The sequence below is a fragment of the Crinia signifera genome, chromosome 6, assembly GCF_055691185.1.
Source record: "Crinia signifera chromosome 6, ASM5569118v1, whole genome shotgun sequence".
NCBI lineage: Eukaryota > Metazoa > Chordata > Amphibia > Anura > Myobatrachidae > Crinia > Crinia signifera.
In genome coordinates this window covers 273,041,109-273,057,179 of record NC_139222.1, presented here as the reverse complement: position 1 = coordinate 273,057,179, position 16,071 = coordinate 273,041,109, and the positions used below count along the sequence as shown (strand labels likewise).

Here is a 16,071-nt window from a genome sequence, read left to right as displayed (position 1 = left end):
CAGCGAGTTTTGCGGAGGAACGCATCGCCTGTCACATTCCGGCCTAGTCGCTGCGTGAAATATACCCCTTTGTTTTTGCCACTGTGAAGCAGCCATAAGGAAGTGGCATTCCAGGACAATGGCATACCGGGCATCTGGAGGAAATGAGCAGCACAAGCCTATGCCATGTGGGCAATGAGAGAAGCCCAAAGCCTCAGCTTTTCTTTTTTAACTGTCTAATACTGCACTATTGTTAAACGTTAGTAAGAGGTTCTTTATTTGTTCTTAACTTTATACTTTTGTCGTCCGTCCCCCCCCTCCCCCCGGGGGTTTGTAAATCCCAAATAACACTTATAGCCAAATATCACAAAGAGTTACCCCTACTATGTAAATTTGAACTAGAACTAGAGCCCTCTGTCGCTGCCAAGTGAGGCCGCCGGTATTTGCATATAAAAACAAGGCACAGACACATAAGAAAATGTTCCATTTGAATAGTGGATATCCGCTGGATTCAGCTGCCAATACACCAAACTCATTTTCATAGCCGCTGCTGCAGCACGCTGTGCCCTATTCCCGTATGGAAATTATAATGTTATAGAAGCATAGAATGTGACGGCAGATAAGCCCTTGGCCCATCTAGTCTTACCCCTTTTTTGACCCATTGTTAACCTCAACTGTACTTGATCCCTTAGTTGATCCTTGGACCCTACACACACGGGGAGATTTCAGGGTATTATCTAAGCGTTCTTGCTAGATCGTGAGAAAACATTGCTCCGTGTGTAGGGGCCAGTACTATTTTTCTGGAAAAATAGGTTCAGGAACTCCAGGTCTGCGGGTGGATCAATTAAATAAAAAAAAACATATATAATAGAGAGAGGGAGGGAGAGATAGATGTATACATTGTATTTAGAAACAAAGGCACTCACAGGTGACTTTAAAATAAAACTTATCTTATAAAAAGGAAATTTTCAGTTCCTGATGAGGTCATATTTAATTAGAGGTTCAGGAACTGAGTTCCTGCTGGTTCCTGCGGAAAAATAGCACTGGTAGGGGCCATAGCGAAAGCAATTTTCCTGTATACTGCTGCATCAACCCTGAGTGTCTAAAGGTTCATACACACTGCGCGTTTTTGGCTTTAGCGATTTTCCCCAAGGTAGACGATTTTCAATAGCAGTACGCTATGGAATGCCATCCACTGGTAATACCACATACTTGCCTACTTTTGAACTCTCCTCTCCGGGAGAAGCCCGGAGAGGAGACTGACAGCATCACTTCTGGGGGCGGGGGCCTGATGTAGACATCATCAAGCCCCACCCCCAGCACGGAACACCCCCCCCCCCCCCCCCCCGATTTGCGGGACCTTGGGAGGGGGCTGGACTACACTATGCAATTTGCATATTTAGCCCCACCCTCTCCACGCGTAAAGCCGCAAATCGCGATAATTCAAGGAGGCGGCCAGGCAGATTGCGGAGGGCGAAGGAGAATCCGGGAGGATTGCCCACCTTTCCGGGGGGCCGGGAGGGGGACCCGATTTTTGGGATCCTCCCAGCCAATCCGGGAGGGTAGGCAACCCTGTAATACCAGCAGATGAGCGACCGGGCCAGCGATGGCACGGGAGCGCACATCACCGCCCCGTACACTTTGGGCGGCTTTGGAGTTGAAAGCCGCTCAGGGGAGTAAACTTAGCTGCTTTCATCTCAAAGTCGCCCAGTGTGTATGGGCCTTTTTTTTAGCATCACCAAACAATAAGCAAACTCATATTGATAAATAGGCATTTACTCACCAGGAGGAAAGGAGTGTGTCTGCACCAAATTCAGATATGAATGCACCAGGTCACTGAATACTTTTTCTGTCCCATCTTGTGGGGGAGCTGCATCACTGTAGACCGGGCTGGTCAAGTTCTGGTACGCCATATTTGTATCCCGACTGTGAGTTGGAGGTAGTGAAAAATAAAAATGATGAAACGTAAAAAACAAAAAGTTTTGATAAAGTTTTTTTCAAAAAGGTCTTCTAGAGCGGTGAATTGTGCTACAGTATAGTAGAAAACGGAATTAAGATGAGCACGTGCGCTATGGATAGGTCTGTGAATAAATAAATAACAAAAAAAACACCCGAAGGGTTTTGTTGCCTAACCAGTTTCTGTTTGGAGAAAGGATTTGCCCTAAGGTCACGGAGGACAAATGTGGATTATGTTTCCCATAAAGGAGAACAGGGTCTTGCAGCGAATATTCTAATTCACAATCATTTTGGGTATAGGAATATTCAGAATTGAGCATTCACTGTGTGAATAAAAGGGATTTAACGCTGCATTGTTTTTGTCCAGAATCCCGTAATTTCTCCCAGGCGACCACTCCAGTCCCGAAGCTGGTAAAAGTTGAGAGACCACTCCAAAGGCTGTCAGCTCCACAGGCAGGTGGGGTCCGCTTCCACCAGGATTTCCTGCAAAAAAAAAAAAAAAGGAATTATTAAAAAAAAACAAAATCCCACGGAATTTAGCTGCGGAAGAACAGTGAGCAGCATGCATCCTTACAGTACCAGGCGCTTACAAATCCACCTTCCCCAAGTTGTCAAAAGTTACAGAGTTTTTAAACTTAAGAGATAACCTTACCCTCCCCCTACATTCCAAACTTCCAACCAGAGACTGATAAGGTAATTAGCACGAGAACCACCTAGACCTGATTAGCATTACATTATTCAAAGTCACGGTTTACTGCATTCTGGTTTTGTTTCATTTTGTGACCAATGTTAGGCCGATAAAGTGATTATTATTAATACAGTTTATTTGGTACTTGTTTCCTAGTAGGGCGCCCATCGCGGGCATCGCGTGTACATCGCATGCCATTATAATGACATGCGATGCGACCGACGCGATTACCGCGATTTTACATAGGGAACAATGTTAAATGTCCCAATTGACCCGATTTCACATAGGGAACAATGTTAAATGTCCCAATTGACCCGATTTCACATAGGGAACAATGTTAAATGGCCCCCCCCCCCAATTGTTAACGCCACTCCACGATCAACGTCAACCCGAAGCGTGGCGAGCGCAGCGAGCCCGCGAGGGGCGGCGGTACGCGTCCTCCGACCTTTTCATACCCCTACTATCCACTAGGGCGTGGAGTGAGAATAGAATAGTGTGGCGAGCGCAGCGAGCCACCTAGCCCGAAGCGTGGCGAGCGCAGCGAGCCCCGCGAGGGGCCGCGGATACCTTCACAGGTATCCACATCCCCTTGCGGGCTTCACAGGTGTCCGCGTCCCCTCGCCACGCTTCGGGCTCGGTGGCTCGCTGCGCTCGCCACACTATTCTATTCTCACTCCACGCCCTAGTGGATAGTAGGGGTATGAAAAGGTCGGAGGACGCGTACCGCTGCCCCTCGTGGGCACGCTTCAGGTTGACGTTGATCGTGGGGTGGCGTTAACAATTGGGGGGGGGGGCATTTCACATTTCAGGGTGGGTATTTGGGGTCTGTGGGCCATTTAACATTGTTCCCTATGTAAAATCGCGGTAATCGCGTCGGTCGCATCGCATGCGTTTTTTTTGTCAGCACGCGACGCGACCGACGCAATTTTTTTGCTTGCGATGCCTACGATCAAAATCGTGGGCGCCCTACTAGGAAACAAGTACCGTTTATTTATATGGCGCTTTAAGGGTTCTGAAGCGCCTAACAATACATTAAAACTAATTGTAGAAAGTCAGCATTACTAAACAAATAAGACAATGGAAAGGGGTGTGGTATAGCTCACAATGTCTAGGGAGACAAGTTAAATTTAGACACCAGAAGGTCGACAGTCAACATATGAAAAAATGTCGACATGAGTTTTTCATGTTTTTTTTTTGTGGTGACACATTAGCACTAGGTCATGGGTCAGGTGGGTTGGTATGATGTGTCGACCTTTTTTTACTGTTGACCTAGACATTGTCGGTGAGTCACCCGGGTTCCAATGGAAAGAACACCCTCCCTAAGTAGGATGTGTAAACATTTTGGCAAAACGTTACAACGGGAGAGATTTCACTTTCAGCGCTGTGTCGGAACATATTTGGACTCCCGAGAGTTACGATAGCGGCACCCCACTAATTTCCCTATATATCTCTGATGAGTGCGAGAGAAAATTGGCGATGTTGGCGGGCATGAGGTGACGGCTTTCTGCCCATCCAGGCGGCACTCTTCGGACGTTGCTGAGAATTAATAAGGGTCGACACGTGCAATAGATCGACATGAAAAGGGTCGACTTGAGTTTCAGGTTATATATATTTTTTTAAAATGTTTAAAAAAAATAAAACTTTACCATCCAAGTGGACATAGGACCTTATTCTGTTTTTTTCACTCCCCTGCGCATTTGCACAGGGGAGCGATGTTTCCCGACTGCGCAGGCGCATACACTTTTATGCGCATGTGCAGCCGCTTGGTGCAACCGGGCATGGCAAATTGTTTATTCGCCTGCCCATTCGCACCTAGCAATGCGAGCGCGGGGCTTGGGGCAGCAGTGAGGGGAGTCCCCATGAAAACGTTTCAGACAGTCTTTCATATCTGAAACGCGTTGAGTGTTAAATTGGACGGTTCCCCAGAGGAAAGCTCCTGTTGGTCGATGCGGTATCTCTTCTGTTAATCTGATTCCCTGTTCCGGACGGGTATTTGGACCTACAACTGGATCTGCTTATTTATTTCCAACCGACCTTGCTGCTTTGCCATTGCGGAACCACCAATGATGTTTTTATTGTTTACCTATTGTAATTGTGGACTTTTATTACATTTTAATTTTTACTAAGGATAATTTGCACGATCTGTATTCTTTGCCATACCCCCTTGTCACATACCTTGTGGATATCGTTACAGGTGTACATCAATCCTGAGCAATTCATGCTGGAATCAAGTGCAAATAAATGGTGATATAAAATAGTTTATTTTATCTTGGTTATACACTGAGCGCTTTTGGTTCTTTTCACCATCTTTGTGTTCTAACGTAATTTCAAGGTATCGTGCTGGATGTTTTTGAGCTCCGCTGCACAGTGTCTTTAATCGCGCACCTATATTGTAAACTACTTCTGTTCTACTCCAGTTGGCATGATATAAAAATAGTACACATTCAAAACCGAAACTACAAGGCATAAAATCTTTAAAGCCTATGGGAAAAAAACCTGTAATGCAGGTACTGCCAGGGATTGTAGTAAGAGTCTATCAGACGCGCAGAAGATTGGGGCTGTATGTGTACTGCAGTGATCACATAGGGTACATGGAAATTATTCTGCACCCTCCTCCCCAATTGTAGGGGCAAAAATAATACAATGTACTAGGCTCATATTGAATAATGATACAATAAAAATATTCAACCAGTGGTTGTAAGGGAAGCCAAATACGTTTTATGTTTATGGTACAGTAACCGTGACTGGATGAAATCAGGACAGGAAGTGAAGGGGTGTAATATTGCGATTATGTCATCACAATAGGGCAATGGCCACACCTCTGGGGGCGTGTCTGTTCACTTAAATGGCTGCTCTTTATCTCCCCTCTCTTTTTTCAAAATATCTATGAATTGGCACGCAATACAGTGGCAAGAGCGCAAAGCATCTTCTGTGTGGCATAAACAAGAATAGCCCCCAAGTTTTACAACCCAAAGGGGCAAAAATGTCCCAGGCAAGTCCAGGGGCACCAAGTAAGGGTGGGAAGGAATGAATTGCCCAGGCTTTTTTTTACCAACTGATGTAGTCCTGGCCTGTCCAGATCAGGACTACGAGACAAAGCCTTAAATTGGAACATGGTGGGCCTGTCCTTGTGTCTGCTGAATCTGCTGCACTATATAAGAAACTGTAAATAAATAACTAAATAAATAAAGAAGAATGAAACATGCCACGTTATGAGAACACTTACAGTAGAGCACGGAACAGATGCGTGCCAAGGCAAAGCAAGAAAAGATTGTTATCTCCTGGGGACAGGAAGCGTAATTCAGTAAAAAAAAGAATTTCGTAGCTGAAATGAGGTAAAGTTACAAGAGGAAAAGGTCAACAACTATTGACAAAACAAATCACATGCCCGAGAAATAACACCAGCAAAGACAGACGAGGATAAAAAAATATCAAAGTCTAGATTATCTCATTATTTGTGGACAATTTTTCACATTTATAGGATGCTCCACATTCAGATGACTAACTAGAACATGGGTTCTCATCCCTAATTCTCAGGTACCCACAGGTCATGTTTGGTGGTTTCTTTAAACATAGCGGCACATCCATGGGTAACAGAAGTAAAACAGCTGTGACTTATGATATACAAACATACTCTATAAGAAAAAAAAAAATCAGGCAGACTCTTTTTTAATAAGCAGATCACATTTCCCATACAGGTAATGGGAAATGTAATCTTCCCAAATGTAGTTAAATTGTAAAAAAAAAAAAAAAAGCGGACAGAAACCTGTGATAATAACACCATCTTCAGATGGCATTATTAAGTCTTCCCTCTGGCAATGCAGCTGGGCTGCATATTACTTAATCCCTTATTTATTTATAGTTTCCAATTATAAACAGAGATAAAACAAACTGGGTAACAACAGACAGACTTGGAGGTAAGTGGGCCCTGCTGCTAGCTTCCAATCTATAGTTGCTCAAAGTTTTGCAGACTCATGCTAAAAATCGCAATAGCCGTTTGCTGACATGGGTGCAAACTTGAGTATCCATACTTTAGCTGTCAGTTTATTACTATACACAGAGATCTGTCATATAGGAATCTCTTATATAACAGGAAGGGAGCAGTTGGAATTTTTACAGTAGCAAAGGAATTTAGAAGAACTTGAAAATGAGTTTCTATATGGAGAACGATATTTGTTTCTTTGATTTCATAGCTATTGCTTCCTCAGATTGGTCCACTTTATCGTCTTTATAGAATTCTCAGTTTAAAAGAAAAAGTTAATAAATGAGATACATGCACACAAATCGACACTAGATCATTCTGCGCAATTCCCAGCACGACAACACACAATAATGTTCCCATCAAATCAGGTATCTTGAAGTCAGAATAGAACCCATTTGTGTGCAGTCACTGTGTGCAGTCACTGTGGGCCTTATTTTGGTTCATTCTTTCTGACAAAATCCTTCTTAGATGGGCAAAACCATGTGCACTGCAGGTGGGGCAGGTGTTACTTGTGCAGAGAGAATTAGATTTGGGTGGGGTTTTACTTCAAAGTGAGATCTATATTGCAGTGTAAAAATAAAGCAGTCAGTATTTTCCCTGCACAGAAACAAAATTACTCACCCAAATCTAATTCTCTCTGCACATGTTACATCTGCCCCCTTGCAGTGCACATGGTTTCGTCCATCTAAGAAGGATTTTGTCAGAAAGAATGAACCAAAATAAGGCCCTGTTTCACCACAGCAATGAGTCTATGCAGGAGAAGGGACGCTATCTGGTTGCTTACCTCCAATGACTGTCCAATCTTGGTTACTCGTATAACAAAACAGACTAGTGATACAGTTCTTAGGGTTACCACCTTTGTGTTGAGAGATTCCCAGACAGTGGCCCATCCATTAACCCACCCACAGCCCACCCATTGACCTGCCTGATTATATTTTAACCTTTGCTTCAATTCTATTGATGATTTTGCACACCATAATGCCCATTACACATTATGCCACACGTGATGCCCATTACACATTATGCCACAAAACGCGATGCCCATTACACATTATGCCACACAACATGAGGTCCAGTACACATTATGCAACACACCCTGATCCCCATTACATATTATACCACACACCGTAATGGCTATAACATATTATGCCACATAAGTGCTGCTTACCTACATGATAATTTCTCGATCAATGCCAGGGCCTTCATGCTTATTGCCACAGGGGAGTGAAATGCTCATTGCCAAGGGGAAGTTTAAGAGCAGTGAGGTGACAGTGGCGGCAGGCAGACTGGCAAGCGCAGCCCGGCTGTATCAGAGCAGGTCCTTGCTATTTCAAATCTCATGCAGTCCGGCAGCCAATCAGGAGCCACCGCTGCAGGATTGGGAGCTCAGATTGGCTTGCAAGGCGGTGTGGGATCTGAAATAGCCGTGGTTTCTGGACATTGTCTAGTGTGGGAATGACATCCATCCAAAATTCGGGCTAAATTATTGGACTGTCCAGTATGTAATAAAGTGAAAATGTGGTAAACACCCAGTTTTCAGGGATTTGCAGCAAGTTTCATATGTACTTATCCACAGTGTATGCATTAAGCTAAAGAAGTCGGTACTTGTGTAATAGCACGGCGCCTGGCTACGCTATGCTAAGCTACGCTGTCAGTGTAGCCCAATGGCTGCCTAGCGTACTTAGTGTAGTGACTCCGCGGCAGCCCAACAGCTGCCTAGCGTAGTTAGCGTAGTGAATCCACGGCAGCTGGCTCTGTCCCCGGCGTCCATGGCTCTGTTCCCGGCATCCATGGCAAGCCTAGTAAGCGCCTCTCACATAGCGCTGGTAACCACCAAATCCCCTGTGCTGGCGGATGCCGGCGGAGAGGGGATATGTGGGCGATGTCGGAGAGGCACTCCAGCTGTCTGAGATGCAGATGCGTCGCAGTAATAATTGTGGCAGGGTACGGCAACCCTGCCCGTGTCCGCTTCAGGGTGAACCTCCTTTTCAAACCCCCACTATCCACGCCAGCCCGAAGCGTGGCGAGCCCCATGAGGGGACGCAGTACACGTCCTACTGACCTGTTCTTACCCCCACTATCTACGTTGGCGTGGAGTTGACTTTATAAAGTGTGGCGAGCGCAGCAAGCCCGAAGCGCGGCGAGTCCCACGAGGGGACGCGGCTTACTTTACATGTATTCCGCGAAAGGTAACGCATGCGCTCGCCATGCTTCAGGCTGGTCAACGCTGACTACGGCCGCGGGAACACTACGCTACTTCAGAAAGGGACGCTGACTATGCTTACTACGCTAGCGGGAACACTACGCCACTTCTGACTGACTACACTAACTACGCTGGCCACGCGAACACTACGCTGATTCTGACAGGGCCCCTACGCTAGCTACGTAACGGGCGCCGTGCTATTACAAAAGTAACAAGATGGCTATGGGCTCCTTTCCGCATGAGTGCTATACAGGGATCCAATCGGATCCTTCCCAGGATGCACCAACACAGCAAGCTATTTAGGAAAGTATACACGCTTACTGATATGGTGCTCAATGGGTCAGTCCTCTCTTCCAGCTGTGCACACATTTAAATCTGCCTCCCAGCTGTGAAAGCAGGGACTCCAGCTCCTCTATATTTGCTCCAGTCCAATTCGGACTACTTCATTCATGGCAAATGTTGATTAGCAATATTAATTAAAATATATGTATTAGGAACAGCATATTCCAAAAATAATCCATCTTGGGTAAAACAAATCTTCATTGTGCATGGCATGCAAACTTAACTCATCGTGCTCCAGGGCTAGAAGACAGATCGCATTTCCTTCCTTTAACGCCGTCACTGCGGTGACAATAGCCTTTGGCAAACCAGGCAGATGATATAACAACACCTTGAGCACCAGCAGAGGTAAATGCAGACAATAAGAACAATTGTGTTACGTTCCTTAATTATAGTGTGTTCCAACCGTTCTGGGACAACAAAACATTACTCAAGTAAAGCTGCTCTTTTGAACTTTGCTTCCTTGGTGATGGAGTACAGCAAGGCCCACATTGTATTGCTTTAATGTAGTGGTCATTATTACTTCCTCCTCAGTGGTTTGCTTTATTATTTCTTCATATTAGGCGTGGGTTAAACATTCAGATTATTTCTCTTTCTTCCCCGTAGACAGCATAGCACTATTCTGAATAATCGTCACGTGAAACATAAATGCCCAACAGTGCTTATGCCATTAATATGTCTGTGTAAAACAATATGTGTGTGTTCTACCTGCCCTGACCTCTGGTTTGCTTTGACCATCCGTGCTAGTGTTCTGCCTGCCCTGACCTCTGGTTTGCTTTGACCATGCTTGATAGTGTTCTACCTGCCCTGACCTCTGGTTTGCCTTGACCGTCCTTACTAGTGTGCTGCCTTCCCTGACCCCTGGTTTGCTTTTACCATCCTTGCTAGGGTTCTACCTGCCCTAATCAATGGTTTGTCTTGACCTGGGGTAGCCAACCCTAGTCCTCGAGAGCTACCAACAGTGCATGTTTTGCAGGTCTCCTCACAGAATCACAAGTGAGCTAATTAGCTCCATCTGTGTATCTTTTAAAATGTGTCAGTGATTAATGAGTGCAGCTGTGCAGCAGCTAGGTTGTCTGTAAAATGTGAACTGTTGGTAGCTCTCGAGGGCTAGGGTTGGCTACCACTGGTATTGACCATCCTTAATAGTGTGCTGCCTTCACTGACCTCTGGTTTGCTTTGACCATCCTTGCTAGTGTTCTACGTGCCCTGACCTCTGGTTTGCTTTGACCATCCTTGCTAGTGTTCTACCTCCCCTGACCTCTGGTTTGCTTTGACCATCCTTGCTAGTGTCCTGCCTGCCTTGACCTCTGGTTTGCTTTGACCATCCTTGCTAGTGTTCTACCTACCCTGACCTCTGGTTTGCCTTGACCATCCTTACTAGTGTGCTGCCTGCCTTGACCTCTGGTTTGCTTTGACCATCCTTGCTAGTGTTCTACCTGCCCTGACCTCTGGTTTGCTTGGACCATCCTTGCTAGTGTTCTTCCTGCCCTGACCTCTGGTTTGCTTTGACCACCCTTGCTAGTGTTCTACCTGCCCTAATCTATGGTTTGCCTTGACCATCCTTACTAACATGCTGCCTGCCCTAACCTCTGGTTTGCTTTGACCATCCTTGCTAGTGTTCTGCCTGCCCTAACCTCTGGTTTGCTTTGACCATCCTTGCTAGTGTTCTACCTGCCCTGACCTCTGGTTTGCTTTGACCATCCTTGCTAGTGTTCTGCCTGCCCTGACCTCTGGTTTGCTTTGACCATGCTTGATAGTGTTCTACCTGCCCGGACCTCTGGTTTGCTTTGACCATCCTTGCTAGTGTTCTGCCTGCCCTGACCTCTAGTTTGCTTTGACCATCCTTGCTAGTGTTCTGCCTGCCCTGACCTCTGGTTTGCTTTGACCATCCTTGCTAGTGTTCTGCCTGCCCTAACCTCTGGTTTGCTTTGACAATCCTTGCTAGTGTTCTGCCTGCCCTGACCTCTAGTTTGCTTTGACCATCCTTGCTAGTGTTCTGCCTGCCCTGACCTCTGATTTGCTTTGACCATCCTTGCTAGTGTTCTGCCTGCCCTGACCTCTGGTTTGCTTTGACCATCCTTGCTAGTGTTCTACCTGCCCTGACCTCTGGTTTGCTTTGACCATCCTTGCTAGTGTTCTGCCTGCCCTGACCTCTGGTTTGCTTTGACCATCCTTGCTAGTGTTCTACCTGCCCTGACCTCTGGTTTGCTTTGACCATCCTTGCTAGTGTTCTGCCTGCCCTGACCTCTGGTTTGCTTTGACCATCCTTGCTAGTGTTCTGCCTGCCCTGACCTCTGATTTGCTTTGACCATCCTTGCTAGTGTTCTGCCTGCCCTGACCTCTGGTTTGCTTTGACCATCCTTGCTAGTGTACAGTCCATCCCGATCTCTGATCTTCCTGACCATACTTGTTAGAATGCTGCCCATCCTGACCTTAGATTAAACCCGACTTCATATGTCTCTGGACGTGGCTCTGTAAGTGTACAATAGCTCCTGGTCCTCACTCCTTGAATATGGATTGACTGGAAAGGACGAATATTGTAAGAGGTGCTACAGAAGTTCACTAAACATAAATGATTATAAAAGGGTGGATGGTAATAAACTGCAAGTTCAATAGCCAGGTGGACACTTTGTGAAGCCTAGTAATTAATTTATTTGAACAGAGTTATAAAAAATAAATAAAAACAACCGTAATTTAAGATCAAAGGAGGATCTCACCTTTGAAAAAATTATATTATATATAATATAAAGAATTAAAAGTTATGCAACTGGGTCGCACCGTTTGCTGTGTGTCATATACAAGAAATGATGGTGTAAATTTACGAAGATGGGAGATCTATTGAAGATTGGATGTTGCCCATAGCAACTAGATTCTACTCTCTTCTATAGATTTTACTTCTTATTTATCGAGCACCTTATAGAAGATACTAGAATCTGGTTGCTATGGGCAACATCCCACATCAATAAAACAGGTCATTACAGGTAGCTTGTTCAGCATTCCGAATTCTGGCCTGTACCTTTTTTCACTGTGACACGCTTTGGTTACAACAATCGCTCATGTTACTTAAATCATAATAATTCATGTGCACTCTACAGAACCAGCTACAAATGAGAAGTAAAATGTTAATAGGATGAGGACAGTAAAGCCCCATACATAGTGTTCCCGCTAGGCTGTTTTAGCGGGGCGCTGCGCCCTGCCCGTTTTTTAAAACGGGCCCTCTAGCAGCGCCCCGCTAAAAGAGCCTGGTGCCTGCCCGACGGTGTGCATGGGAGAGCCCAGCGCCGCCGTAGACGGCAATGTCCGGCGCTTCCCCGGCAGCACAGCAACTTTGACAGGGCCAATCCTGCCACTTTTAGTGATGGCGGCGGCCGGGCCTGTCCCTTTTCATGATGTCGCAGCCTGGACATGCCCCTTTTGTGATGTTGGCGGGCCCGGTCGCCACCCCTTGCCCTGCCATGTGCAGCGGCGCCCTGCCTGCACAAAATCCTAGAGTGAACACTAATACACACTAATACACACTGGGCGACTGAGCTGAAAGCCGCTCAGTTTACCAGTAGCCGCCCAGTGTATACGGGACAGTAATGAGGCTCTCGCATCATCGCTGGCCCAGCCGCTCATCTGCTGGTATTACCAAAAACGCCCAGTGTGTATGGACCTTTAGGATATCATCAAAAATTTCCCTTGAACTGCCAGCGAACGATATAGCACAAACAGACTGAACGAAATCGTTAAGGAGTTGTTCACTGACGTCATTGTGTCCCCGCTCTGTACACACCGTCCTTGAAGATATGTTAAATTCAGCTGCATGTACAGACCCGTTAACAACCTGCAGGAAAGCAAATTGTTCGTCATTCGTAGCATAAACAATGGGAAGTATTTTAACCGATAGAATAATGCATCGTGGGGGTTATTCGGAAAGGCACAATCACTCTCTAATGGACAAAACCATGTGCCATACTTGCCTACCTGACCCTCTTCATGCGGGAGAAAATGCTCTGTTCCTGGACTTCCCTGGTAATGTATGATTGCCAGCACCTGTGGTGAAACACCTTTACCTAGCTCCCCACAGGTGATGGCAATCATACATTACCGGGGAATTCCAGATACAGAGCATTTTCTCCCGCATGGAGAGGGTCAGGTAGGCAAGTATGCCTTTCGTCCATTTGAGAAGGAATTTGCCTCTGAGAGTGAACCAGAATAAGGCACTATGGGGCAGATGTATTAAGCCTTAACAAGAGATAAATGCAAGGGTGATAAGGAGAGATAAACGTCCAGCCAATCAGCTCCTTACTGACTTTTTTCAAACACAGGCTGTAACATGGCAGTTAGCAGGTGATTGGCTGGATGTTTATCTCTCCTTATCACCCTTGCATTTAACTCTTGTTAAGGCTTAATACATCTGCCCCTATATGCACTGCAGGTGGGGCTGATGTTACATGTGCAGAGAGAGTTAGATTTGGGTGGAGGGTGTAACAACCTCCCAACATGACCCTCTCCTGGAGGGACACATTGCTCTGCTCCTGCACTTCTCCTAATGTAGGATTGCCATCACCTGTGTTGAATCACCTTTCTTATCAATTAACCTGTTCAACACAGGTGATGGCAATCATACATTAAGAAGTGCAGGAACAGAGCATTGTGTCCCTCCTGGAGAGGGTCATGTTGGGAGGTATGGCGTGTACTTCCAACTGATATCTCATGGTTGCCTACCTGACCCTCTCCTTCAGGGATGCAATGCTCTGTTCCTGGACTTCCCTGGTAATGTAGGATTGCCATCACCTGTGGGGAGCCAGGTAATTGATAAGAAAGGTGTCACCACAGGTGATGGCAATCATACATTACCAGGGAAGTCCAGGAGCAGAGCATTTTCTCCCTGAAGGAGAGGGTCAGGTAGGCAAGAAAAGGGGGTGTGAAACCGCGCTTTTACCAGTTAATGTGCAGCAGGTGAAAAATAAAAATACATTTATTATAAAAATACACTTATAAAATTCATTTATAAAAACATATATAATTATATGTGGTAGGCTGGTACTGATTGCTAATAATATGGAGCCGTGATAGTCACCCAGATTTTCTCGTGTTTGAGAGTCCCTGCTGGAATAGGGCTCGACCTGGTTGCCCTAAGGAGCGAAACGCGTCGGTGTGGTGGAGCCCTGACACCCACAGTGGAACCCAGACATCTACTTGTGACCGGACCAGCTCTCCTGAATTAACACCCCAGCAGCCGCATTTATCAGGACACTGCACCTCTCAACCAGGTCGAGCCCTATTCCAGCAGGGGCTCCCTGGGCTGGAAAATTACCCACTAGGTCGAGCCTGATACCAACAGGGGCTCCCTAGGCCGGAGGAGAACCTATTATCAACAGTCCTATCGGCACATTTATTGGGACATTCAGGAGACATCCATAGGAACGGACACTGGGACTCTCAAACACGAGAAAATCTGGGTGACTATCACGGCTCCATATTATTAGCAATCAGTACCAGCCTACCACATATAATTATATATGTTTTTATAAATGAATTTTATAAGTGTATTTTTATAATAAATGTATTTTTATTTTTCACCTGCTGCACATTAACTGGTAAAAGCGCGGTTTCACACCCCCTTTTCTTTCTAGATTTTGTGTTTGGGCTTGACACCCTTACTTACGAAACCGCTGCTCTAGCAGAGTCACCCATTTATTGGCGCCCTCAAGGGACACTTTGTGCCCCACCCTCCTTCTCTCCGGGTCAGGTAGGCAACCCTGTGATATTTATATATTGCAGTGTAAAAATAAAGCAGCCAGTATTTACCCTGCACAGAAACAATAAAACACCCAAATCTAACTCTCTCTGCACATGTTACATCAGCCCCACCTGCAGTGCATATGGTTTTGTCCATTAGAGTGATTGTGCCTTTCTGAGTGAATCAGCATAACCCCCTGTGTGTATGCAGCGTTAGGATACAGAAGGTGTCACCTGTCACAATTACAGTTCTCTTAAGAGCGTAACATGCAAATTAAGAGGGACTGGAATGTCATACTTCTCAATTTGTGTGTACAGCATCCATATATGGTGCAGCACTATTCAGGGATCATTTAAAACCAATCAAATCAGACCCTGTCCCAGTGTGACTGGAGGAGAGTTACAAACGCTGCTAAAAATGAAAAAGGAAAAACCATGAATTATGTCCCTTAGTACATCTCCCTCTTATACCCCTTTCAGACATACCACCCGGGATTTTAAACCTGGTACAATCCCAGGTTTTCAAAAATCCCAGGTCCATTGCAGGTGCGCAGGACCTGGGATTATGCGTTTGCACATGAAAAATCCTGGCATTTTTGCGTTCGTCTGAAAGGGGTATTAGACGGCAAGTTCCAAAGCAGCAAACGGCACTCCTGGTCCACCAGAAAAGTAGGCACATTTACCGAACAGCACCACTAGCCTTCAACCCCCCTCCCCGCCTGGGGGTCTGCAATGATGCAATTTTGCAGACACGCCCCCTGCTCCTCCTCTACCCATTATCACTCTCCAAAGGCATGCCCCACAGTATACCAGACAACGCAGCCCGCCCTACAGAGGCTGCCTGCCTTCTCCCAGAGGGGGCAGCCAGAACAATGGCATACATGCTGGCGCTATTTAAAGAAATGCAGTTTAATAAAAAAATAAACTGCCGTGCCCTAGGCAGGCTCCCGTGTTGTCTAGTGAGCTATCCGGACTTTGTTATACACTGTAGCTAAAAAGTTTTTACATATATTTTCTAGTTTCTGCTACAATTTTCAAGTTTCTACTACAATTTTACTGCGGCGGTGACTGCAATAAACCACCCAGTGTAAACATGTCGTCAGAGGAAGGCAGTTAACTCTCACAAAGGCATTCAGGGGACAAAGGCTGGATTCACAATGACCGCAGGGAGATGGGTCATAAAACGCACAGTAT

At 45.8% G+C, this 16,071-nt stretch overlaps 1 protein-coding gene across 1 annotated transcript in view; it reads right to left on the bottom strand.

The window, feature by feature from the left end:
- LOC146009351 (prominin-1-A-like) overlaps positions 1–16,071 on the bottom strand; it is a 111,696-nt gene that overhangs the window by 89,468 nt on the left and 6,157 nt on the right. The window contains exon 2 of the mRNA XM_083149640.1: positions 1,763–2,418. Within this exon, the coding sequence (XP_083005766.1) occupies positions 1,763–1,892 (130 nt within the window). The 5' untranslated portion in view covers positions 1,893–2,418. The remainder of the gene's footprint in view (positions 1–1,762; positions 2,419–16,071) is intronic.